The following is a 24,403-nucleotide window of genomic DNA, read 5'->3' as shown; positions in this document are numbered from 1 at the left end:
GCAACTCCCAGAGCAATGCCGAAGCTGCGCGCAGCTTCGGGATCGCTCTGGGACCCGTTCTGGAGGCTGGGGATGGGGGAAGCTTGGGCCTCCCCCTCCCCCAGCACCGCATGCTCCCAGAGCAGGCTTCGTGCAGCTCTCTGCAAGCTGTGTGAGCCCGGTGCGACTTCAAACTGGCCTCCAACGGCTTGCGGAGAGCTGCTTGTTCTGGGGGCTGGGGTGGGGGATGCTCGGACTTCCCCCGTCCCAGCTCCGTGCCTGGGGGGGGGGGATAAAAATGTTTTCCTTTATTCCCCCCCCCCCAAATCTAGGTGCGTCCTATGGGCCGGTGCGTCCTATAGGGCGAAAAATACGGTAATTAGAAAGTCCTTAATAAAGGTATGGGAAAAATACAAAGAATTACTGGAATCCAAAACCTCGTGGTGGCTATCACCCATTGAAGCATTATCATTTAAAATGTCAACAATGAAAGGAACATGGCCAACGTATAGAGATTTACTAATAGAACAAGAAGGAAAGTTGAAATGGAAAGATTATGATGAGATAAAGGAACATTTTCAGAGCTGGTTGCACTACAGGCAATTACAGTGGTGCCTCGCAAGACAAAAAAAATCCATTCCGTGATTCTCTTCGTCTAGCGGTTTTTTCATCTTGCGAAGCAACCCCATTAGCGGATTAGCGCTATTAGCGGCTTAGCGGCTATTAAAGGCTTAGCTGCTGAGCTGCTAAAAGGCTATTAGCGGCTTAGAAAAAGGGGGGGGGAAGCGGGGGGAAAATGGCAAGACTCGCAAGACATTTTCGTCTTGCGAAGCAAGCCCATAGGGAAATTCGTCTTGCGAAGCAACTCAAAAACAGAAAACCCTTTCGTCTAGCGGGTTTTCTGTCTTGCGAGGCATTCGTCTTGCGGGGCACCACTGTAAATGAAATCTTCAAAGAAGATAATAAGAGGATTCACTTACACACTTTCCAAATTCCAAAAGGATATAATAGATGATAATTCCAAATTATTAAAGAAGGCGTATAATGTTATGCACTGAAGTTCTCACCCTGGGCCAGCAGGGGGATACTGTAGATAGGTATGCAAATGAAGGATCAAAAGTGACGTTCAGTGATTGGATAGTTTGTATGCAAATGAAGGATCGAAAGTGACGTTCAGTGATTGGCTAGTTACAGAATATGGTTACTGTTGCATTCTAGTGGAGCTCTATATAAGCAGTTCAGTTCTGTTCCAGCTTACAAATAAAGAGCTGCTTTGGAAGAATCGCTGTGTCGTCTGATATGTTCGCCGACAACTTAACATAAAATATTCTGTTGGAATGGGAAACTAAAGATCAGGAAGTCAAATCAGTAATGATTAAGTGGGCACAGGATTTAGGTCACAACATACAATTTGAGGATTGGATAAGGCTTTGGAAAGTGAACTTGAAATTTATGGATTGCATATTGTTAAAAGAGAATTACATGAAAATGATTTATAGGTGGTATATTGCACCATTAAAACTATATATAAAATAGAACAAAAGAATTGTTGGAGATGTAAAGAAGGGGAAGGTACATTTTACCATATGTGGTGGGATTGCAAGATCATAATTTTTTTGGGGGGAAATGATATACAATGAACTGAAAAAAAAAAAATGTTCAAAATAACCTTTGTTAAAAAACCAGAAGCCTTTCTGTTGGGTATTTTAGGACAAGAATTGCCAAAAGAAAATCGGACATTATTTATGTATGCTACAACAGCAGCAAGAATTTTAACAGCACAGAATTGGAAGACTGGAGAAATACCATCAAAACAACAATGGCAAGGAAAGCTGATGAACTATGCAGAGTTAGCAAAGTTAGTGGATAAACTGTGTGAAAAGGACAATAGTGACTTTGGAAAAGAATGGGAACCTTTTACAACTTATTTGCAGAAACAAAAAAACAAAAAAGCATGGACTCGTTGGCAAGATTTAAATAAACATATACAATTTTATTTACAGAGAACAAGAAATATAACAGGTGATAATATAGTATTATGTACAAACAGCAGAATGTAGCATTTGATGTAATAATCCAGAAATGAAAGTTGGGGGAAGTCACAGGGAGGGGGGAAATTGGAAAATGAATGTTAAGTAATGATACTGGGTATTTGTTATGAGAAAATAAAATAAATAAAACTTATTTAAAAAGAAAGCAAGAAAAAGAGCAGAGATGCATACAAGCTCTTGACAAGAGCATTACAAGATAGTTCTGCTTTATCTGGGTGTCTGAACCAACCAAATTTTCCCAGGCAAAGAGGTGGAAAGTCTTCCTGTTCCAGATGGGATTGCCCTCCTTCTCACATAATATGTGTGTAGTTTAGTGGTGACATTGGATAATGGAGACCAAGGGGGCCTCTGTGATGTGACTGTCATCAACTTCAGCTGATGCGCCAACTGTGCCCTTTCCTAGACAGGGATAATTTGGCCATTGTGGCAGGCGCGTTGGCATAGCAGTCAACTCTTAGGGACCAAGGTCCCTTCTGCCCCCATAAAATACTGGGGGGGGGGGGCTGCCTGTGGCGGGCTCGGCGGCATTTTCCCCTCTCACGCCGTTGGGCCCACTCTCACTTAGATAAATTGCCCCTACCTCACTGAACAACCCTTTAACTGAAGGTTTCTTTTCCTTTCCTCTTAAAATGCTAGCCCAGAGTATCCTGCGGGGGACCTTTGTGAGGGGATATTTAGTAAGTTGGAGTCTCAGACAGGTTTTCTTTAAATAAACAATAGGTTACTTCAAGCATACAGTACGATTATACTTTAATTTGTCCTCAGTTGTTTTTGCGTTATAGGTTTGGTTCCTATAACTTTCTTTCAGTTATCCACCCCCTTTAACAATCCTGCTCCTGAGGTACCTTAAGCAATAGACCCAAGGGGTCTCCACACACCCCTCTTTTCACTGGGTTTGAGAGTTTCTTCTTTTCCTTAGAAGATTCTCTCCCCTCCGGACTAGATTTGAGTCCCAAGGAGGCTGTTCCTTTCCAGCTCCTACTTCTCCTGGCTCAGCCTCTGCCTCCCAGTAAAATTTCTGGTCTATTCCTCCTACAGGACACCACACTCTGTCCTTCACAATGCACTCAGACTGGAAGTTGTTTTTTTCATTTCCCAGAAACAACTCTTTCTCGCATTCACTCTTTCTACCTCAGCCTGTCTCCCTACCTATCTCCCAACCTCTCCAACTTCTATTCCAACCCTCTTAACCAACCTACTCAACCAAGTCTCTCAAATCCTCTCCTTTTAAACTCTCCCTCCTGGAACCACGACCAATCAGAGGCTGCAGTTCATTAACCATTTGCTGGCAGGGAAAGAAAAAAAAATACTTTTTTTTATCCAACTGGTCCAGCAAAACCAACTTTTTTGTCACACTGCCCCTGTCCAAACTTGATGGGCATTGCCATTCAAATGGTATGTGAGCACTGCATCTTGTGATCAATTATGTGGGGCAAGGTTTACCTGCTCCCCATATTTTATTCAACTTGGCACCCTGTGTGTTGGTAACCTCACATCTGGACTATTATATTCTGCTCTACATGGGGCTTCCTCAGAGGCTGTTGTTGGTGCAGAATGCCACAGCCCAAGTGGGGAGTAGTGCCGCTTCTCAGGCACCTGCCCATCAGCCACCAAGCCAGTTTTAAGGTTCTGTAACTTACAAAGCGTGAATTAACTCTGGACCAGCTAACCTGAAAAACTGTCTTCCCCTCCACTGTCCTGCAAGTGCACTATGATCCATAATGAAATCTGGTTAGTTTTGCCCCAGCTCTTGCATTACCACGGAGCTGGGCTTTTTCACTGGTGGCACCAGTGTTGTGGAATGCTCTCCCTGCTGAAACGGCATCAGTTTAGGCAAGCGTTCTCCTAAACTGAACTTCTGGTTTTATTGCTTTAACTTTTTAAATTGTTATGCTTTTCTTTGCTTGTTTTATTGTATATTTTAATTAAGGATGTTTTAATTCCCCAGTGGAACTGTTATTCTGTGTTTTAATTATGTATGACTACGGCAATTGATGTTATAGTTGTAACCTGCTTAGAAGTCATATTAGCATATCAGCAGGACATTTATTAATATATTAATTAATTAATAACACGAGTGACACAACAAGAAGCCTCTTCCTTATATACCCACCATGATTTCAGAGTTGGAGACAAGACAACTGCATGAATTCGACATTTATAAAGTGCCTTAATAAATTTATAAAGTGCCTCTCCAGGAAACATACAACACAACTTAAATAATACTTTTGTTGTTGTTTAGTCGTTTAGTCGTGTCCGACTCTTCGTGACCCCATGGACCAGAGCACGCCAGGCACCTCTGTCCTCCACTACTTCCCGCAGTTTGGTCAAACTCATGCTGGTAACCTTGAAAACACTATCCAACCATCTCGTCCTCTGTCGCCCCCTTCTCCTTGTGCCCTCCATCTTTCCCAGCATCAGTGTCTTCTCCAGGCAGTCTTCTCTTCTCATGAGGTGGCCAAAGTACTGGAGCCTCAGCTTCACAATCTGTCCTTCCAGTGAGCACTCAGGGCTAATTTCCTTAAGAATGGATGTGTTTGATCTTCTTGCAGTCCATGGGACTCTCAAGAGTCTCCTCCAGCACCATAATTCAAAAGCATCAATTCTTCGGCGATCAGCCTTCTTTATGGTCCAGCTCTCACTACTGGGAAAATAATACTAGAGAAGATCAAATGGGATAAAAAGGATAAAAGGTCTAAAATGCTGCCGCAATAGAGAAGTGTGCATGCACATGAAAGCTTATACCCAGAACAAACTTAGTTGGTCTCTAAGGTGCTACTGGACAATTATTTATTTATCTTTTTTTATTTCAACTGCCTCGGACCAACACAGCTACCTACCTGAATCTAAAACAATAATGTCAGCTTTAAGATATTAAAACTCTTAGAAGTTATAAAAAAGGCCCTAGGTGAAACAAGAAAGATGTCACTGAAGGGCCCAGGTGAGCCTCGCTGGGGAGAACATCCCATGGTTGGAGACCACCACTGAAAGGAGTCTCTTTGGCTGCTACACTCTGTGCTTCAGGTGAAGGGGAATCTTGTGGAAGAGCCTCAGCACTTCTGCAAACCAGAGTGTGCTCTCTGTGTTCAGCTATTTGCAGTCCTATTTGATTTTTGTAGTCCATACCCTCAAGCAACTCCATTCTTGATGCTTTCCCCCTGTAAATTCAGATTCACCTGTAATCTGATAAATTTCAGGAAATCAGGCTCCAAACTACCTCTCTTGGGATTGCCAATGATTTGCTTTTGCTTTTTGGATGGGTGAATCAATAATCACTTTCTACTTCTCCCCTTTCCACAGCTACTACTTCCTCAGTGCTTTCATTTCCCGACCCTTGCCACGGTCATAACTATTATATTCCCCTGCTACAACTTTTGATCCCTCAGATTTGCACAAAACTTTAAAACTGTACAAGCAAGCTGCTTTAAAAATTCCTACACCAGACATTGCACAGCAATCTAAAAGGTGTGTGCTGAGAATTCAAAACTGCTTTCATTTCTTTTCCAGTTATGCTTCTATTTCTGGCATGCCCCGGAATGCTTTGCACAAATCCAGAAAACAGCAAAAGGGTGTTTTTTTTGTTTAAAAATAATTTGCTGTTGTCCCTGGATGGGGAATTCTTTTAAGAAACAAGGCATGCACATCCAGCTATCTGCACACCTGCCCTGTTGGTACAGTTGACTTGCATGCGTTTAACTTGTGTGACTACAGTATTACATGCTTGGCAGCTGGCCAGCATGCAATTGCACAAGGTGGAGAACTAAAAAGTTCTTCCATGGCAGGAAAACCCAGCATGGAAAGCACTTTCAAGCTCTCTGTGCTGCTTCCTGGGCTCTGGGGAGTTCTTGCATGGGCTCTGGAGGCCTTCACAAGATATTGTGGGGCTGTGCAAGATATCACAGGATCTTGTGAAGGCCTCCAGGACCCATGCAGGACCTTCCCAGAGCCCAGTAAGAAAGGCAGAGAGCTTAAAAGTTTTCTCCATGCTGGGTTTTCCTGCCTCAGAAAGAGTTTTTAAGTGCCCCGCCTTGTACACACCTTCTAGATGGTGCTGGAGAACCACCTCCATCCTCCTCCCTGGCCATAGGCTGTCCGGAGCTGATGTGAGTCCAACAACATCTGGAGTGGCAAAGGTTCCCCCTCCCTGCTTGAAAGTCTGTGGATATTACTTTTGAGTAAATATGCATAGAATCAGGTTAGGAGTTTGCATGCTGCACAGAAATGGCCATCTCTGGTCAATTAGAAGAGCAGCCATGGGCTTGGTGGAGAAAGCGACAAGCTCTCTGGGAATGGATAACAGAGACGCTGTAGCTCAGAGGTGGTTGCAGGGGTACCAGAGCTGGCAGTGGAGAAGAACAGGAGGAATAGCCACCCACCTCCTGCTCTGCATGTTGGTGAGGACTGTGCCCAGAGGAAGATGAGTAAATGTGTGGAAAGACTGTAGTGAGGATTCACTGAGGTGACCTTGCCCAAGGGCCTTCCATATCTGGACAGATTTTTACTCTTTAGAACTCTGAACCCTACTCCCAAGTGGTACAGTGCTTCTTTTTTTGGAATGTTTTTTTCATATTGATCTGATTTCCTACAAATAAATATCCTTTTAATTGCATTTGAACCTTCTCTGCTACCCTACACACTTACTGGTAAACATACGAGTTTGTTTTTTGCTTCCACAAAGAAATCAGGCAAGGAGACCACAGCTCCTTCACAGGCCTTTGTGGCACCCCAGACGCAAACCTGATTCACAAGACTCAATGCCGTAGATTGTAGTGATAAGGTTTACAATATACATATAGGGGGAAATTTCAATTGAGTTCAAATTTAAAGGTGAACTTTTTTAAAAAAATTATTTTTTTGTTTTACAGAAGTATGTGCAATGTCTCTTGTATTTTTTCCATGTAACATTTTTACAAATCAGTTTCGTTTGTTGAGACATTAGGAAGAAAAGGGGGAGAGGGGTGGAGGGAGGGAAGATGGGTGGGGGTGGGGTCAGGTGGTTTCTATTTTGCTTAATGTATGTAGAGTTTGGTGTCAGCGTTGCTTGTGCAGGTTCTCTGCTGTTCACTTGTGTTCCTTTGGTGGTGAGAGAGGTTGGGGTTGGCCTAGGGTGTGATTGTTTGTTTGTGATTGGCTGTGGTGATCTTTGTTTTCATGTGTGAGTGGGGTGGGTGGGTGTTTTGGATCAGGTTAGCCATATTGATTTGTATGCTGTTGGTGGATTATTGTCATTGTCTTGTTGGGCTGTGTATGTGATAAAGGGGAGCGTCTTCTTCTGTTTGTCCCCATGTCTGTTTCAGTTTATTGGTTAATTTTACACTTAAAGGTGAACGTAACTAATTTGCACTCTCCTCAGTGATACACAAACCAAAACACCACAATCTTTCAAATTTTTTATTTCTCCGAATTTTGCAATGCTGTTTACTAGTCTTGAGTTTAAAAAAATGCACACACTATAGAAAACGCATATATTAGTGAAAACAGCATGCAAAAATTAGGGGAAATTCGCACTGAAATGCTGATTAATTTTCATGAGAGGTTTTTTAAAAAATTTTTTAGCAAACTGATGCAAAAATATGGAGAACTGAATTTAAGATTGAAAAAGTGAGAAACTGAGCAAAACCAAAAGAGTTAAATTTGCCCATCCATAGCTATAGACACTATCTTGTATGGCCCGGAGGCAGAGACATGATAACTCCCCATTTTATAGCTGTCCTTTGCAGCTAGGAATGTTTGCTTAAGCTATGCTTATAAGAATAGGTAAGTTGGCTGAGCTGCAGAAACACCCAATGACCCTGCCCCCACTTTGAGGCTTCAGTTGCGCACATACATATTTGGGAGAACAGATGCTTATCTATTACATTTATATCCTGCCTTTCCTCCAAGGAGCTCAAGGCTGAATTCATGGTTCTCTCCTTCATTTTTTATGCACAGAACAACCCAGTGAGGGAGGCGAGGCTGAGAGATGACGAGAGAGGGGGGAAACAGGCTGGCGTGCGTGTCAACAGGCATCATAAACATGCATCCAATTAGACACTAAATGAGGTGAAACAGATTGTTTGGAGTTAACTTCAGGTGGAAGTGATGGTTTAATTATAAGAAATAGTACAAATAAACAAACCACACTTTTAGTGAAAAATTATGGGTATATCCTTTGTGCCAAACAAGGAACTTGGGAGTCAGACCACGGCTCCATCTGGCTCAGCCTGGCCTACTCCTCTGGCAGGCACTGGCTCTTCCGTGTCTTCGGAAGACGATCCTTGCTACCTGGCCTCCATTTTGGCTGAAGCATGAACCTGGGATCTTCTGCATGCAAAGTACCAAACTCACATTTCAGCTGGATACTCCTTAGTTTGAATTTAGGTCTCAAAAAGTGGACTCTGTAGCAAGGTGGGGTGTTCCCTGTTCAAGGTTCTAACTGGCCCGACTTGCCTTTTTCCAGGATACTCTATTGATCCCCCTTCCCCTTTTTTCTCTCTGTCCCCCATGCTGACAATCAGCATTCTGTAGTCACTGAGCTCATTGCAGCCTTTACCAACCTGGTGCCCTCCAGATGTTTTGGACTACAACTCTGATAAGCCACAGCCAAGACATCGGGGGGGGGGGGCACCAGGTTAGCAAAGGCTGGCACAATCATTCCTCACAGGGCTGCTTTTGTGTGTTTGTGTCCCTTTAGAGTTCTTTCCCCTAAATATTTTTGAGCAAGCTGATTCCTCCCGCTTACTTCTCTATAATTCTGTTTTGGCTGCCATCCTGCTATTTTCAGCAGCTGAATTTGCTGATACTGTAATGGGAAACAAGGCTATGACTATTTTTCCCACTATGACCCCTCCTCCCCTCTTCTGATTTCTCAGTGATTGCTGAAAGGACTTTATAGACTTCCTGAACACAAAAAAAGGCAATGGGCTGAATGCAAATCATTACTTGTCTTGAAACAAATGGATATTGGTTTCCAGTGGTTAGGGGATGCATCTGCATAGCCCAACCCTACACAGGATCACTCGGACATCAACCCCACATATTTCAAGGAGGTTGCATTGGGGGTGGCAGAGGAGTGGGCGAGGAGGGAGAAATCCCACCCTCCCAAGATAAGCCGCTTGCACCCTCATTGCTGGATTCCTGTGGTTACTTGAAAGAAAGGCACTTTCACATGCAAGTTTTAATTGAACCATAAACTGAAAATTGTACAATGCTGCAATCCTGCGCATACTTAGAAGAAAGCTAACACCATCGAAACCAGTAGGACCTACCGTACTTTAGAGAAATTATGCTTAGGGTTAGAGCATTAATGTTAAATGTGCTGTTTTCTCTGCTTTCAGAAATTTAATGTCTGCTGCAAAGCTGCTCCCCATGAAGTCCTTTGCTTTTCCTGTGTCCATCATGCACCATCTCTCTTGATTCTCATTTATTCAGCGGCTCCTGTAATCTGGGCAAGTCACTGGGTCACATACACACTACTGTGCATTCAGTATTATTATTATTATTATTATTAAATTTATATCCCACTCCTCGTCCGAGAGTTTGGATTTGATATCCCGCTTTATCACTACCCGAAGGAGTCTCCAAGCGGCTAACATTCTCCTTTCCCTTCGTCCCCCACAACAAACACTCTGTGAGGTGAGTGGGGCTGAGAGACTTCAGAGAAGCGTGACTGGCCCAAGGTCACCCAGCAGCTGCAGGTGGAGGAGCGGAGACGCGAACCCGGTTCCCCAGATTACGAGTCTATCGCTCTTAACCACACCACCACACTGGTTTTCCCGAGGAGCTTAGGGTGTTGTACACACTTCTCCCCTTCTCCATGTTATTCTCACAACAACCCTGAGAGGTGGATCAGGCTGAGAGATGGGGCCTGATCCACGGTCATGCCCAGTGGGGTTCATGGGTGAGAGGGGGATTTGAACCCTGGTCCCAGTCCAACATGCTAATTACCACATTACACTTAGGGCTCCAAAAATCCCATTACATCAAAAGAAGTTGATTTTGAAGTGTGCTGAAAACATATTTCAATACTTATTATGAAGGGGGGATATGGAAAATGACCACAACAAATGTTCTTGTTCTCCCCCCCCCCCCCCTGCTCGTAATTCAGTTTAAATGTATTCATGACCTATCCTTTGAACTTCACCATGGATCTCATCTCCCAATCCCCAAATTTAAAGTGCTGTCTTGGGTCAGCTAACAAACACAAACAGGTCAGTTATTACCTTTCAATGCTCTTTTTGTTTAAACTGTACAGTCAAGCAAAAACTGTGGCTTCTTTGCCTGTATCCCTTTCATGGCATATTTATGCAGTTACTAATAATACATTAGTAATACAAATTAAGAGGTGGTGATTATTCCCAGTGCTCAGTTTCTAAAATCAGCAGTGAGGGCTAGAAGCCTGCCTGAGCAGCTCCGTCTTTTTCGGGGCTTGGCTGTGGTCTGCCCAGCGGAGAGAGAAGGCAATGCACTCTGCACGCGCTCCGAGAGGCCTTCTTCCCTGGGCGGATGGATCCTGCACGGCGAGCGCCGCTTCCGAGGAAGGCCGGGCTGGAGATGCCTTCAGGCCACGCTGAGGGCTGCTCTCGGTTTCCTACGGATTCAAACATGTTTAGGGATCTGCGTCCCCCGCCCCCGCCCCCCAAAAGCAGGGCTTCAGGTCTGGCGATGGGGGGCCCTGGCTCTGGCTTCCTCGGGGCAGAGCCCCCCTTCGACTGGGGTCCCCGAGCGGCGCCCTCCCCTTGGCAACCGTAGCTTCCCTTTCCCGGCCGGGCGCCCAGTCCCTCGCCCGGCCGGCTCCGCGCGTCTCTGGGCGCCGGCGGCGGCGGCGCGCACGCGCCCTGCGTCTCCCGGGCTGGGCCCTTCCGCGGCCCGGCTCCCCTCCCCGCGCGGCTCCGCCCCCTCGGCTGTTCCGCTGCGCGCCGCGCCGCCCTCCGCCCAGCTCCGGACCCAAGATGGCCGCCGTGTCAGTTTGGGTCTTCGCCGCCGTCCGGCCTCAGGCTCCTGGGCTCCGCCTCGCGTAGGCCCCGGTAAGCAGCGGCGGCCGCGGCGCCTCTCCGGCGGGCGGAGGGCGAGGGCGGGCGGGCGGAGGGGCGGCTCCCAGCCGGGCAGCGGCGGCGAGAGGCGAAGCAGGAGGAGGCGGAGGCGGGGAGAAGCCGAGGGAGCGAGAGGCTGCGCGCGGGCGGGCGGGCGGGCATCGGGCGGGCTCCTCGCGCCAGGCCCGGCGCGGCCTGCTCCGGCCCGGCCCAGGCTCGCCGCGCCAGGCCCAGCCGCGGCCTCGCCTGCCTGCCTGCCTGCCTGCCTGCCTCCCTCGGCGCCCGCCCGCCGGCGGCGGCAGGTGCAGGCCAAGTCGGCCTCGGCGGCGCCAGAGCGAGCAGGCGGGCGGGCCTAGCCGGCGAGGCCGGAGCGCCGCCGCTTGGCATCCGGGCCGCCTCGGGCGAGGCCTCCTCGGCTTGGGCCGCGCTTCGCCGTCGGGGACCCCGCCGCGGGCGAGGCGGCTGGGCCCGCTGCCTCCTTCTTGCCCGGGGCCTGAAAGTGCGAGAGGAGAGAAGCGGCCGGAGGACGGAGACGGCCCGCCGCCTCCGGACCCAACTTGCGCTGCCGCCGCTGCTTCTCCTTACATAACGCCTTTTCTCGCTCGCTCTGGCGGCCAGTTGTTTATTGTTGCTTTTTTGAAACACACGCACGGATGCGAGCGACTTTTCCTTTCCCCGACTTCGGAAGATGCGCGGCGCTTCCTTAGGCTTCGCGGCCACCCAGATCTTGCGGTGTTCAGACCTGAGCGCCCCTTGCAAACTTAAAAACAAAAAAGGGACTCTAAAGAGGGTAAAAACTTTATCCCGTAAAGTTAGGGTAGGCGGCATTCTGGCTTATTTTTGGGCTCAAGGCGTGCAGTGCATTACGCCATAGTTCTTCTGTGCATCCCTTGCAAGTTTAGGGAGTTTTAAAGTTTGTTCCCTTGCATCTTGGAGCCTGAGGTGGGATACATGTGATTGCCACTCAAGCCCTGACCAGACCCCAACCATGCTCCGCTTGAGCAGGTGGTAGGGTCGTATACCTTCAGAAAGTAGCCTAGCTGCAACCTTCATGTAGGTGTTGGGTTGGCCCGACGGCTGTGAAAGGTTGGGCTAGATGGGCTTCTGCAGCTTTCTTGTTAGGCAGTTGCCTTTGCCCCTCCCAACTTACCTTTTTCTCCCCCCAAATGATGGTGACTTGTCCAACCAGCTTGTTTTCTTGTAGTAATCCTGCAAGTCTCTTTCCTGGGTGATGAGATGGAATGAGCTGGGTTTTCTGTGTGATTTTCTTCTCTACCTTTGGAGGATTTTGCCTCAGTTCTTTTGGTGGTTAGTGCCTTCTAAATGGTGTTTTGCTTCAAGTCCAGACTTGTTGAAGAATTGGCCCAATACATTGCCATTTTAAATGCCAAATCTTTAATTGCTTTCAGATTTTTTTTTAGACCAAATATTCTTGGACAAATTTCCCTTTTTTAACACAGCTATGCTGGCGCTGTTGTGCTGAGGGGCTAGCAAAACTTTACAGTTAGGAGCTGCTTGTTAAAAAGTCAAATAACTCTGTTTTCTCTTTTTTCTTTCTTTCAGGCTTACCATTTTATTTACTTGTGTACCAGATTGGGAATGTAAAGAGCTGGAATGAGATGTGCTGAATTCGTCTCACCTGTATGATACACCTGCTGCTTTTTTTGGAGGGGGGGGCATTGGAAAATATGAATTGGTTCCTAACAGGATATATATTTTTAAATGGTAAATAGGAAATCTTATGTTTGAAAAAGGAATTTGGGGCAAACAACGTGTATGCTATGGTTAACTGGTCCCTATCCTCCGATCATCTGTTTTCCCATTCTGTGAAACTCCTTCAGTATAGGGATAAGGGATAACGACTCTATGGATATACAAAAGTCTTCATCATGGTAAAACTCGCTAACCCGTTGTACACGGAGTGGATTTTGGAGGCAATTAAAAAGGTCAAGAAGCAAAAACAGCGCCCTTCAGAAGAGAGGATATGCAATGCTGTGTCTTCGTCCCATGGTTTGGATCGAAAAACGGTTCTGGAGCAATTGGAACTGAGTGTTAAAGATGGGACCATATTAAAGGTTTCCAATAAGGGACTTAATTCCTATAAGGATCCTGATAACCCTGGGCGAATAGCACTTCCCAAACCACGAAACCATGGAAAGTTGGATGGTAAACCAAACGTGGACTGGAATAAACTGATTAAACGGGCAGTTGAGGGCTTGGCAGAGTCCAGTGGCTCATCCTTGAAGAACATTGAACGCTTTTTGAAAGGGCAGAAGGATGTGTCAGCTCTATTTGCAAGCAGTGCCCCTTCCACCTTTCACCAGCAACTGCGATTGGCTGTCAAGCGGGCAATTGGCCATGGGCGACTCCTTAAAGATGGACCTCTGTACCAACTCAATACTAAAGCAGCCACAAATGCAGATGGGAAAGAGAGCTGTGAATCTCTTTCTTGTCTTCCTCCAGTATCTCTCCTTCCACATGAAAAAGATAAGGTAAGAACCACTTGCTAACCAGCTCTTGGGTGCTGAATGGCAGATTGTCTTTCACATTACTTTTACAAAAGTAACTTGTAAATGTGTTGGTTTGTTAACTAAGAGTGTGAGCTGATATGCCTTGTGCATTTTATGGTGCATAGATTATTCTTTCCAAGCATTGGGTATTTTGTTTGGAGGAGAGCAGATCAATTTTAAACAGGCAGATTCGCAGGGAGACAGATATGTGGTGTCTCTCCTTAAGCTGCATGTTAACTGCTCCTGATTGGTGGGGGGCTTTTATCCTCTTCCAATGGGTGAATTAAATTTACACTTGCATTTTTGGCAGTGTAAGTTACTGAGCTCTGTTTGTAGGGCCAGTGAATGAAGATAGTGAGGATGCGGCAAACCATAGTTTATACCTCCGCCTCCTCCTCCTCCAACTCCTCCTCCTCCTCCATGAGCTGCTTTCCCCACCCTTGACATGCCCCCTTTTGCCCTGTACACTGGTGTTACTTTCCCCAGCAGGGCTTTCCTTCAGCCGGTGTAAGTCCATGAGCTGGGTAAGCTATTTACACTCACATAAGGCCAGCTAAGTTGGGGTGGAGTTGATATGCTTCATCTTAACTTCTCCCAGATAATGTACATGAGGTTTAGGATCCTAAACCTCATAACTTCAGTATACTTTCTTTCCCAAATACACAGTACTGAATTTATTGCTAAGACCTTCCATGTCCTCTCACGTTTTGTCCTCACTGGGAAAGAGTGAGGGAAGCTGCTTTTAAGCAACTTTGGAAATGGGATGGGTGTGTATTTTAAATGGGAAGGTGGGGTTTGTATGTTAAAGAATGAGTAGCTGTTGATGTAAAGAATGTGATAATCATAGAGACCTCTTATTTGTTACATTAAAATCAACACCTGTCCTGATACTAAGTTTGGGAAAGCCGAAAGATAACTAACATTAGAAATTATTTTGTTTATGCTGTATCATCTGACTTTTCAGTTAATATTACAACTCGCTCCTTCAGAATGGGCTCTACTTTCTTGCTTTGCCACTAAATAGATTCAAATGGATTCAGAGGCAGTAAGCTTCTCAATGCTTGTTATTGAGAGTGCTCTTATGCTCAGCTCCCCTGGTTGGTCACTGTGAGAGCAGGTTGCTGGGTTAGAGGAGCCATTGACCTGATCCAGCAGGCCCTTCTTACATTCCTATTACCATGTCTCTGGACTGCTGGATGAAACAGGTCACTTGCCAGCATAGAAAATTTCAAAGTTGTAGTTTTACTTTCTGAATTGACTATTTTCTTTGATGGTGTACCAAGTTTTATGTTGCACTGTTTCCCCTCCTTCCTCAAAATTTGTTATTGCTAGTAAAAACCTGGTAGGTACTTTATTCTATCAACTAGTCCTAAGCTACCATTTCTCCTAATTGGGAGGAAGATTAGATTACTGGGAATGCAATGTGGTAGTAACAGCTGAAAGTTTTAAGTGCTGGTATACACTAGAAAGTCTAGAGATACCTAAGGGCCCATAAATGTAATTCCAATTGATCTTGGATGACAAGGCAGACAGTGACATGTCTAGTGAAGAGAGCTGGCAGACTAGAGTTCACATTCTTGCTAAGCCACAAGCTGGTTAGATGACAAGTATTTGGCTGTTGGCCTTGGTTCACCTTCTATAGAGTGAGAATAGCATTGGCATGCCTATTTGACAGTGATGTGATTAAGAGCTTTGATTGCCATGTGTAACTTACTGTAGTGAATTTAGCACATGGGATGAGGAAAAAGCTGGGGATTTTGTGAATCAGTTATATTGCCAGGTCTGTGACCATATAATTTATTGTTGATATCACATATTGTCATTCGTCTAAGACAGGAAGTTTCTGTCTTTAAAGTAGCCCCTGTTCCTAGCTTTTGTGGGCTTGGAAAATCATGTTGAACATTGCAGTTATACAAGATTTAGATATTATATATATCTTAAGTATAGAAATACAATGGTACCTCGGATTAAGAGATACTTCATTAGAAATGAAGCAGACATTGGTTATTTGCAAATGAAAAGTAAAGTGTAGCACCAATAACTTTTAAACAATGTCCTGTCAATCTTAATTTTGTTGACTGTTTCAAATAGTCTGCCAACCTCATTTGGTCTTGGTAGATAAAAGTTTGAAATCTGTGGTTGTGATGTGAATACGTTACTAAGGTAGCAATGGTGACCATTGTCTAACTCAGTTGATACATAGAGTAAAAACTGTTAGTCAGTAATGCTACAAACTTGTCATCTTGGAAATCTTAAATATTGGGATACAGGAAAAAGATATTACATGATCCAGTGTAGCAAGTAGCATTGGTGAAGGCCAGAGGAAGTCTATAAAGTTTGTCATAGTAGCTGTTCTCCCTATTGATCTCATTTGTAGTAGTTTGGGTTGCTTTTGACATGAGAGCATTCTTCCTGACTTACAGTGGTAATGGGTTGTCCACTCTCATGAATGCACCCATTCCTTTTGGAAACATTACCCTTCTTCCAAAGAGTAAAGGTGGTGTAAGGTAAAGGTAAAGGGACCCCTGACTGTTAGGTCCAGTCGCGGACGACTCTGGGATTGCGGTGCTCACCTCACTTTACTGGCTAAGGGAGCCGGCGTACATGTGGCCAGCATGACTAAACCGCTTCTGGCGAACCAGAGCAGTGCATGGAAATGCCATTTACCTTCCTGCCGGAGCGGTACCTATTTATCTACTTGCACGTTGACGTGCTTTCGAACTGCTAGGTTGGCAGGAAGTGGTGTAGAAGGGGATTATCTAGTTTTACATCCATAATACAGTGGTACCTCGGGTTACAGATGCTTCAGGTTACAGACGCTTCAGGTTACAGACTCCGCTAACCCAGAAATAGTACCTCGGGTTAAGAACTTTGCTTCAGGATGAGAACAGAAATCGCGCAGCAGCGGTGCGGCTGTAGCGGGAGGCCCCATTAGCTAAAGTGGTACCTCAGGTTAAGAACGGACCTCCAGAACGAATTAAGTACGTAACCAGAGGTACCACTGTAATATTGTCTGGCAGCTGAGGCTGAGAAATAATGAGTGATACAAGGTCTACCCAGTATGTTTCAAGGTTGAGCAGCATTTTGAATCCGCTATTCTGTTGGCCATTTCCATTTCCTATGGCAACTTATGTGAAGAAAACATTAATTTCATAAAGGTGCATGTGAGAATTTCATCAGGAATTCTCTTCTAGCAATCTCTTTTTGGTTGATGTCCTGTTTACACACATCCCTTCTGGTGTTAGAAGCTCAGATATATAGGCTAGGTGCCAAATGGCACCTTAAATCTAGGTTGTGGTTGCCACAATGGAATGTCTGTTCACCAGGGGGTTGGACTAGATGACCCTCAGAGTCCCTTCCAACTCTATGATTCTGTGATCTCAACTGCATTGCTTGACTGTAGCTTGCCCTTACAATTCACTTGTCCTAGTATTCAAAAAGGAAAAAAGCACACACAGGGGAAATGGAAATGGTATTAAATATGAACTAAGGCAGAGGTTTTTAAACTGGTCTCCATGTAGTTGCAAGTGGACCCACACCAGTAGCAAAACGCGTCTGGTGCCTGGTTGGTTTCGAACGCTGGTCCCTTCTATTAAAGGATCTGATACAATGATGCCCCTGTTGCTGGATCCTCTGTTTGTTGTTGATTCTCTGTTTGTAACTACAGTCATACTTTGGATCCCGAACGCCCTGGAACTCGGACGTTTTGGCTCCCAAACACCACAAACCTGGAAGTTATTGTTCCTGTTTGCAAACAATTTTTTGGGGAACCTGAACGTCCGATGGGGCTTCCGCGGCTTCTGATGCTTCTTTCAGCCAACCAGAAGCTGCAATTTGGTTTTCGAACGTTTTGGAAGTCAAACGGACTTCCAGAACGGATTCTGTTTGACTTCCAAGGTACGACTGTACTAAGATTGCAAGGCTCCCTCTGGGCGCAGAGGGAGTCACGTGGAGTCCATTCCGCCCACCCCCACCCCTGAAATATCTGGAATGCAGCTGCTGGAGAGAAAATGAGAGAGCCACTGCTTGATGGGAAATCCTGACCGTTGCTGCATGTTTAACATAGCAGTGTTGTGGCTAATGTAGGGGAGGTAGCTGAAGGGCGGGTAGGTATGCTGAACTTCTAAGGTAGTCATCTCAAGCCATCTTACTAGAAATAAAAAATTCCGTTGAATTCTGTTCTGAAATAATTCTGAGTAGAAATGCTTTGGAGGGGGCTGTTGAGAGCATAGCGCTTACCTAGAATAGATCACATGTCTTGTCTGGGGTTAGGTTTTGAACATGGGAACAAATTCACACACACAAAAGTTCTTTTGAGCATTTGGCAAAGCTTTCAAACTGAGTCTCTAAAGCTTTCCAACTGACTATGTCTAAATCCCTTCTAAGTTTCAAATCTGCATGCTAACCCTTTATTGATTTTTTTCTCTCAACAAGGTGGTGCCATAGATTTAAGTAAATTATATTTCATGCTGTCTGGTATTTAACTTCCACTTCAACAGTGAAATACGTTTTTGTACATTCTTGCCAGCTTTATTTCTAAATTCTCACTATGCTGTTGTAGGTGCACCATGTCGGTGCTTAAAAGGATTGCCTGATATAAAGGGATAAAAACATTTGGCATTCCAGCATATGTTAGCAAAAAGGTATTGCTTTGAGAGACAGACATTCCCTCCAAAGTAAGATAATCTAAAAGTTGAAGTCATCAAAATAGAGTGGGACAGACATTTCAGTCACACTGGTCTTTGCTTAACTCTCTGTGCCGAGCCCTGCAATTCACTGGCTGGTCTCGGTCAAATAACATCCTTATGGTGACTTATTGATAAGTTGTAAAGTATATAATACCTCCCTCTCCCCCCCCCCCCCCAGTTATATAAATTGTTTTCCTAGTCTTTTCAATATCAAGACCCAAAGATTTAACCCTGGCTTCACAAATGTTGTAGCAATGGTCTCCCAGTAATGTAATGCTAATCCCCATACTCTTAAGCATTTCAGAGAACATGTTGTCTGTAGTGGTTCTTGAATGTTTTCGAGGGATTTATTTGAATAACAACCTTGTTCATTCATATGGTGTCTAGCTTCTTCTGACATTTTAAGCACTTGTTCACACTGTAGCCTTGAAGGCTGAAACCACTCTTGTCTTTTTAATCTAACTACTTGGTTAAAATGCCTAGTTAAAGGAAAGGATGGCTTTTTAAATACTTTGTACTTTATGAAAATAAATGGCAGAGGAACCTATTTTGCATAATTGCAAGTAAAACTCTATGTACAACAGTAAGTACATACTGCAAGTTTTAGGTGTGGCTGAATTAGGGTGTTGGTTGTGTAGAAAAGAACTTGGAAGTTATTTGTGTGAAACTTCTTGTGTCTGTGTTGGGTGATGTAATTACCAGCTCACAGTTTTTCTAGTTCCACAGAATCCCACCTGACATTCCTGTTTGGATATAGCTGAATTATTTTAATCATGGTAAACCTTGATAGCTGTTGGATACCTTTGGATAGGGCAATACCTGAAGTTATGGTATATTGTGACAACTTTGAATATTGAATAGCTCTCATACAAGGAAAGTATTATTTTATTTAAAACCATGGCTATTGATTCATGGATTCTTTGGAGGAAATTATTTTGTAGATGCTTATGCTTTAGAGAGATTCCTCAAGTTCTGCTCCTGTTTATCATAGTAAGGGATTTCCTTGGCACTGAAAACTTATGGTAAATACAGACTAAAAAGGTAAAGGTACCCCTGCCCGAACGGGCCAGTCTTGCCAGACTCTGGGGTTGTGCGCCCATCTCACTCAAGAGGCCGGGTGCCAGCGCTGTCCGCAGACACTTCCGGGTCACGTGGCCAGCGTGACATCGCTGCTCTGGCGAGCCAGAGCTGCACATGGAAACGCCGTTTACCTTCCCGCCAGTAAGCGGTCCCTATTTATCTACTTGCACCCGGGAGTGCTTTCGAACTGCTAGGTTGGCAGGCGCTGGGACTGAGCAACGGGAGCGCACCCTGCCGCAGGGATTCGAACCGCCGACCTTTCGATCGGCAAGCCCTAGGCGCTGAGGCTTTTACCCACAGCGCTACCCGCGTCCCCAAAAATATACTTAGACAAATTGCACAGGACTCCTTGATCACTAGGTGGAGCTCTTGAGTTGCAAAAACTTAATTGGCGACCAATTAATTTCGGATGCTGTTTATGTAGTATCCTGAGTGTTGCAGTCTGTTTTGAAACAGTGGAAAATTGTGCAGAGGTTTGGGCGTGTTGTGTTTTCTGTGATGCAGCCTTCTCAGTAGTTTGCTTTTTGCCGTCTGACATTTTAAGGGTACAATTGTTTATCCTATGCCTTTCAATTTCATTCTTTCTCCACCACTCTAGAAGTGTCAAATGCAAAAAGGTGAATGATATATCAAGTCAGCAGTGTTTCTAACGTTCCCTGTCATAGAGCCGGTTGAACAAGTGGGACTTTAAATAAGTCAAGTTTGACTTTTGATCTCAACAGAAACTGCTGGAGGAGCTGCCCAGGATCTGAATTTGTGATCCCTGTAAAAGACACCATCATAATCACCCTCATCATCCTCATCATAATTTTATTATTTGTGCCCTGTCCATCTCGCTGGGTCTCCCCAGTGACCTCATTTGAGATGATGCTGTGACCATTCTCAGAGAAGAACCATGTGGCCAGATGTGTTTGGGCTCCTTCGTGGTCTACCCATACCCATTTATCTCATTTCAGTTGGAAACAATAGCACCCACTATCCATGGGAATCTGAAGTTTGGGGTGGGGGTGAGGAGGAACAACAAATATCAAGTTTTTCCCCCTTCTTTGCTTTCAGCTGATTATAGGGGGTGTTCTTGAGAGAACACTATTCAAGGTTGCATACACTTTTAAGGTCAAAATTTCTAGAGGGTAATGTGATCTGCTTGCAAAATTCAGAATTTTTAAATTTTAATGTTAACGTGTTGTGCCTAGTTTTGACTTTCTTTTGGCAGATACCTTATTTTATACAAAACTCTTGATTTGTGAAAGTCTTATGACTAGGTGCAAATTGCATATATTGTTTATCTCTGCCTCCTATACCTGCAGTGCCAGAGGTAGAGTGAAACTCCAAATTCACTACTGCCGACCTATGCAGCTGGTGGCTTGCTTTTCTTTTCCTTTTCTTTTTGCTGGGAGCCAGAGGAGATTCTGAAGGCAATGATGTCGGAGGGAAGTCTGCTGGCTTCATTTTGTGATAGAAAGTGAGGGGTGATGGAGGCAAACACACTGTGCCAAGTGACCATCTAGGTGAGCAGAGAAAGTTCAGTGGCTAGCAAATAATTTGAAGGAGAACTGTCAATTCCAAAGCCCTTCCTAGCTTGCTTGGGCCCAGGGGTGGTGGAGGCGCTGCCCATTTTCCTTTCTCCTGATTTAATTTTTAAATTTCTCCTCTCCTTTTGCCATCAGTGAGAAAAAATCACCAAACCAGCTCCAGGGCTTGTTTTTTTAAAATCCTTTTGGAGTGTGGGAACTTTGTGCCTTTGAATCTGGATCTCCTGTCATACACCCTTGACATACCGTATTGACCCGAATATAAGCTGTACCCACAAATAAGCTGCACCTTTAAAATTCAAGGGGGGGGAGACAGTACCCAAATAAAAGCCACTCCCTTAAATTTCCACAGGAACTCACACCCATAAATGGCAAATGTAGAAGAAAATTCTACAGGTACTAGAGAGGACTCCTGGCGCTGCTTGCCCCATGCTCTTGGCTGCACACTGGGCTGGGGGGGGGAGCCTTGCTACATTGTTGGTTGCTTTTCCGCTTCCTCCTTTCCTGGCCTTGGGGGGAGGATGGGGGACTACGCGTGGAGTGGGTGCCGCTTCCCCGTGCTCCCGGTGTGTTGGCGGGGGCCACTTCCCGCATTCCTGGCAGCATTACAGGCTGAGGGGGAGCCGTGCCACGGTGCCAGAGGTCGTCCCCCTCCCCTGTGTTCTTTCCTACCCAGCTTTGGGGGAGGCTGGAGGAGCTGCTGACAGGACGGGAGGGGAGCGATATCTATATCGTAAAAGCCAGGTTTTGTAAGGTCGCAAATTTAAGCCACACTTTAACTTTTCACCGTTGGAATTTGGGGGAAAAGTGCGGCTTATATTCAGGCCAATATGGTACTCCCTGTTATTTCTGATGGCATAATTCTGCTAGTAGAACTGCACCCATAGAACTTTAGGCCTCTGAGTGCAAAAGTGCTTGAGTTGTGCCCTGAGGATGCTCAGCCAGACTTTGGCCAGCTTTAGGATTGTGGTAAGGCAGTTTCCATTTAACGTCTTCAGAACCATTAGGTAAATACTTTTTTATCCTGATGAAACTGATAAGAGGTTTTAGCTTAATGCTACACTTTGATTTTAAAATTTGCCATCAGGAATACAGTTAAACTATTATTTAAAGTAATAGTTCAAGTTAGTAGAGAGTAGCTGTAACTTGCTTCAAATAGGTCTTCTCTTCAGTATTTTTGTAAAATTTGTCAGATATCAGGCACAGTGGACCGTTTTTCCACCAGTGTTCAAAGTTAACCGGTTGCCAGTTGTTGTTTTTGTAACTCTGGAGCACTACCTAGTGACCAAGTTGATCTTTCCAGTCTTGTGGTTTGTGACTGTCCTTGGACTGAAGCCTTCCCTTTCTGCCTGCTCCCCAGGAAGCCTTTTAATGTGCGAAATGAACTGTGAAGAAGCTGGGGGTGGGGTGGGGAGGAAGATAGTAGCTTTGGAGAAACAGAACAGCGGTGTGGGGAACGCCTTTTAAACTGGTGCATATTCTATAAAATATAATCTTTTAGAAATAGAAGAAAGAGGTGTGGGTGGAATTGTATGATCTTTTAAGTGCAAGGGATTCAGAATGACCTGTCAACATTTATAATTCAAACTACAAGAGGTCAGTATTACTTGCACTGGTTGTTGGTTTTTTACTGGAAGTGAATAAAGTGTCTTTCTTAGGGAAATCCCATTTTTTATGTCAGAAGAAATGACATTTTAGGGTTTGTATAAATGTATGAGGGTTTTCATGCTAAATCCTAGATGTTTATAAAGAAGGGTAGCTTTTTTTAAGTGCAAACATTTCCCATAGACTTCCTCTCATCTACACTCATGGAGTTAAGTCACTACAGCTGCTATAGTAATTTGCAATGGGGCCAAACCTTAAAAGATACCAAGGATCTTGAAATGGACTTTTTTGCACAGGTGCTCCTTTACCATTTACACAAGGAAGTGCTTTGCTTACAGTAATAAAAACATTAGAACTTTGAAAATAATCACGTTATGTGGGCATGAATGGACAGAGTGAGACAATATCCCTAACTGGTAGCTCCACTTATCACAGAAGCTGTGACTTTGCAAACTGAAAGAAAATAGTTACAGGTAGGCTTTTTCCTCTAAGACCAATTGCAGTCGTTAACAGTGGTCAACAGGTTTACCACACCTATCAGCCAATCACTCATTCCCACCACCCTTCTGATCAATACCCCTCCCCACCCTCTCACTATATACAGTGCTACCTCGGGTTACAGATGCTTCAGGTTACAGACTCTGCTAACCCAGAAATAGTGCTTCAGGTTAAGAACTTTGCTTCAGGATGAGAACAGAAATCGTGCTTCGGCGGCGCGGCGGCAGCAGCTGGAGGCCCCATTAGCTAAAGTGGTGCTTCAGGTTAAGAACAGTTTCAGGTTAAGAACGGACCTCTGGAACGAATTAAGTACTTAACCCGAGGTACCACTGTATAAGGGTCTGTTGACTTCTGTTTCAGTGTATCTGAAGAAGTGTGCACGCACATGAAAGCTCATACCAATAACAAACTTACCGTAGTTGGTCTCTAAGGTGCTATTGGAAAGATTTTTTTATTTTGAAAGAAAATAGTTCACCCCAGTGAGAGCCAGTGTAGTGTAGTGGTTAGAGTGCCTGTAGGACTAGAATGTGGGAGACCTGGGTTCAAATTCCCACTCAGCCATAAAGTTCACCGAGTGTTACTGCCTAAACTTAAATCTCAATGTGCTCTGTGTAAGACCTGTTTTGCTATGGCTGGTTACAACCCTCAGAATACCACAAATTGCAAAAAGAACCAAATGAAATCTCTACGAAAAAATAAATAGGAAGTGCTGCTGCATCGGGGGGATGGTGACTCGCCATTCTATTGTTTGCTCTCATAACCCAGGTTTCAGGAGCCATGTGGCAAATAGCTTTTCTAACACTGGTTTTCACATGTAACACTCAGGCAAACCATGGCCAAGTATGAATGTGCAGGTACTCACAGCGCAAATCATGGTTGCTTCCCTGCTGGTTTGTTGTCATTTAGTCGTATCCGACTCTTTGTGACCCCATGGACCAGAACATGCCAGGCACTCCTGTCTTCCACTGCCTCCCAGAGTTTCGTCAAATTCATGTTGGTCGCTTCTATAACCCTGTCCAGCAATCTTTTCCTCTGTCGTCCCCTTCTCCTTGTGCCCTCAATCTTACCCAACATCAGAGTTTTTCCCCAGAGAGTCTTCTCTTCTCATGAGGTGGCCAAAGTATTGGAGCCTCAGCTTCAGAATCTGTCCTTCCAGTGAGCACTCAGGGTTGATTTCCTTCAGAATGGATAGGTTTGAACTTTTTGCAGTCCATGGAACTCTCAAGAGTCTCCTCCAGCACCACAATTCAAAAGCATCAATTCTCTGGCCATTAGCCTTCTTTGTGGTCCAGCTCTCACTTCCATACATCACTACTGGGAAAGCCATAGCTTTAACTATACGGACCTTTGTCTGCAAGGTGAGATGCTGTCTAGGTTTGTCATTACTTTTCTCCCAAGAAGCAGGCGTCTTTTAATTTCGTGACTGCTGTCACCATCTGCTGTGATCAT

The 24,403-nt window shown here is 44.9% G+C and overlaps 1 protein-coding gene across 2 annotated transcripts in view; it reads left to right on the top strand.

The window, feature by feature from the left end:
- The first annotated feature begins 10,889 nt into the window (after positions 1-10,889).
- Positions 10,890-24,403, top strand: part of KAT6A (lysine acetyltransferase 6A) — a 73,980-nt gene continuing 60,466 nt past the window's right edge. The window contains exons 1-2 of one of the 2 annotated variants that reach the window (XM_077931059.1): positions 10,890-11,035; positions 12,605-13,533. In XM_077931059.1, coding sequence (XP_077787185.1) covers positions 12,931-13,533 — 603 coding nt within the window. In that variant the 5' untranslated portion in view covers positions 10,890-11,035; positions 12,605-12,930. Of the gene's footprint in view, positions 11,036-11,497; positions 11,832-12,604; positions 13,534-24,403 lie in introns of those variants that run through there. The other variant, XM_077931060.1, reaches the window with a different exon arrangement.

This window comes from Podarcis muralis, chromosome 7 (genome assembly GCF_964188315.1).
Source record: "Podarcis muralis chromosome 7, rPodMur119.hap1.1, whole genome shotgun sequence".
NCBI classification, from domain to species: domain Eukaryota; kingdom Metazoa; phylum Chordata; class Lepidosauria; order Squamata; family Lacertidae; genus Podarcis; species Podarcis muralis.
Note: the sequence above shows the minus strand (reverse complement) of the source record. Positions and strands in the feature narration are given on the sequence as shown.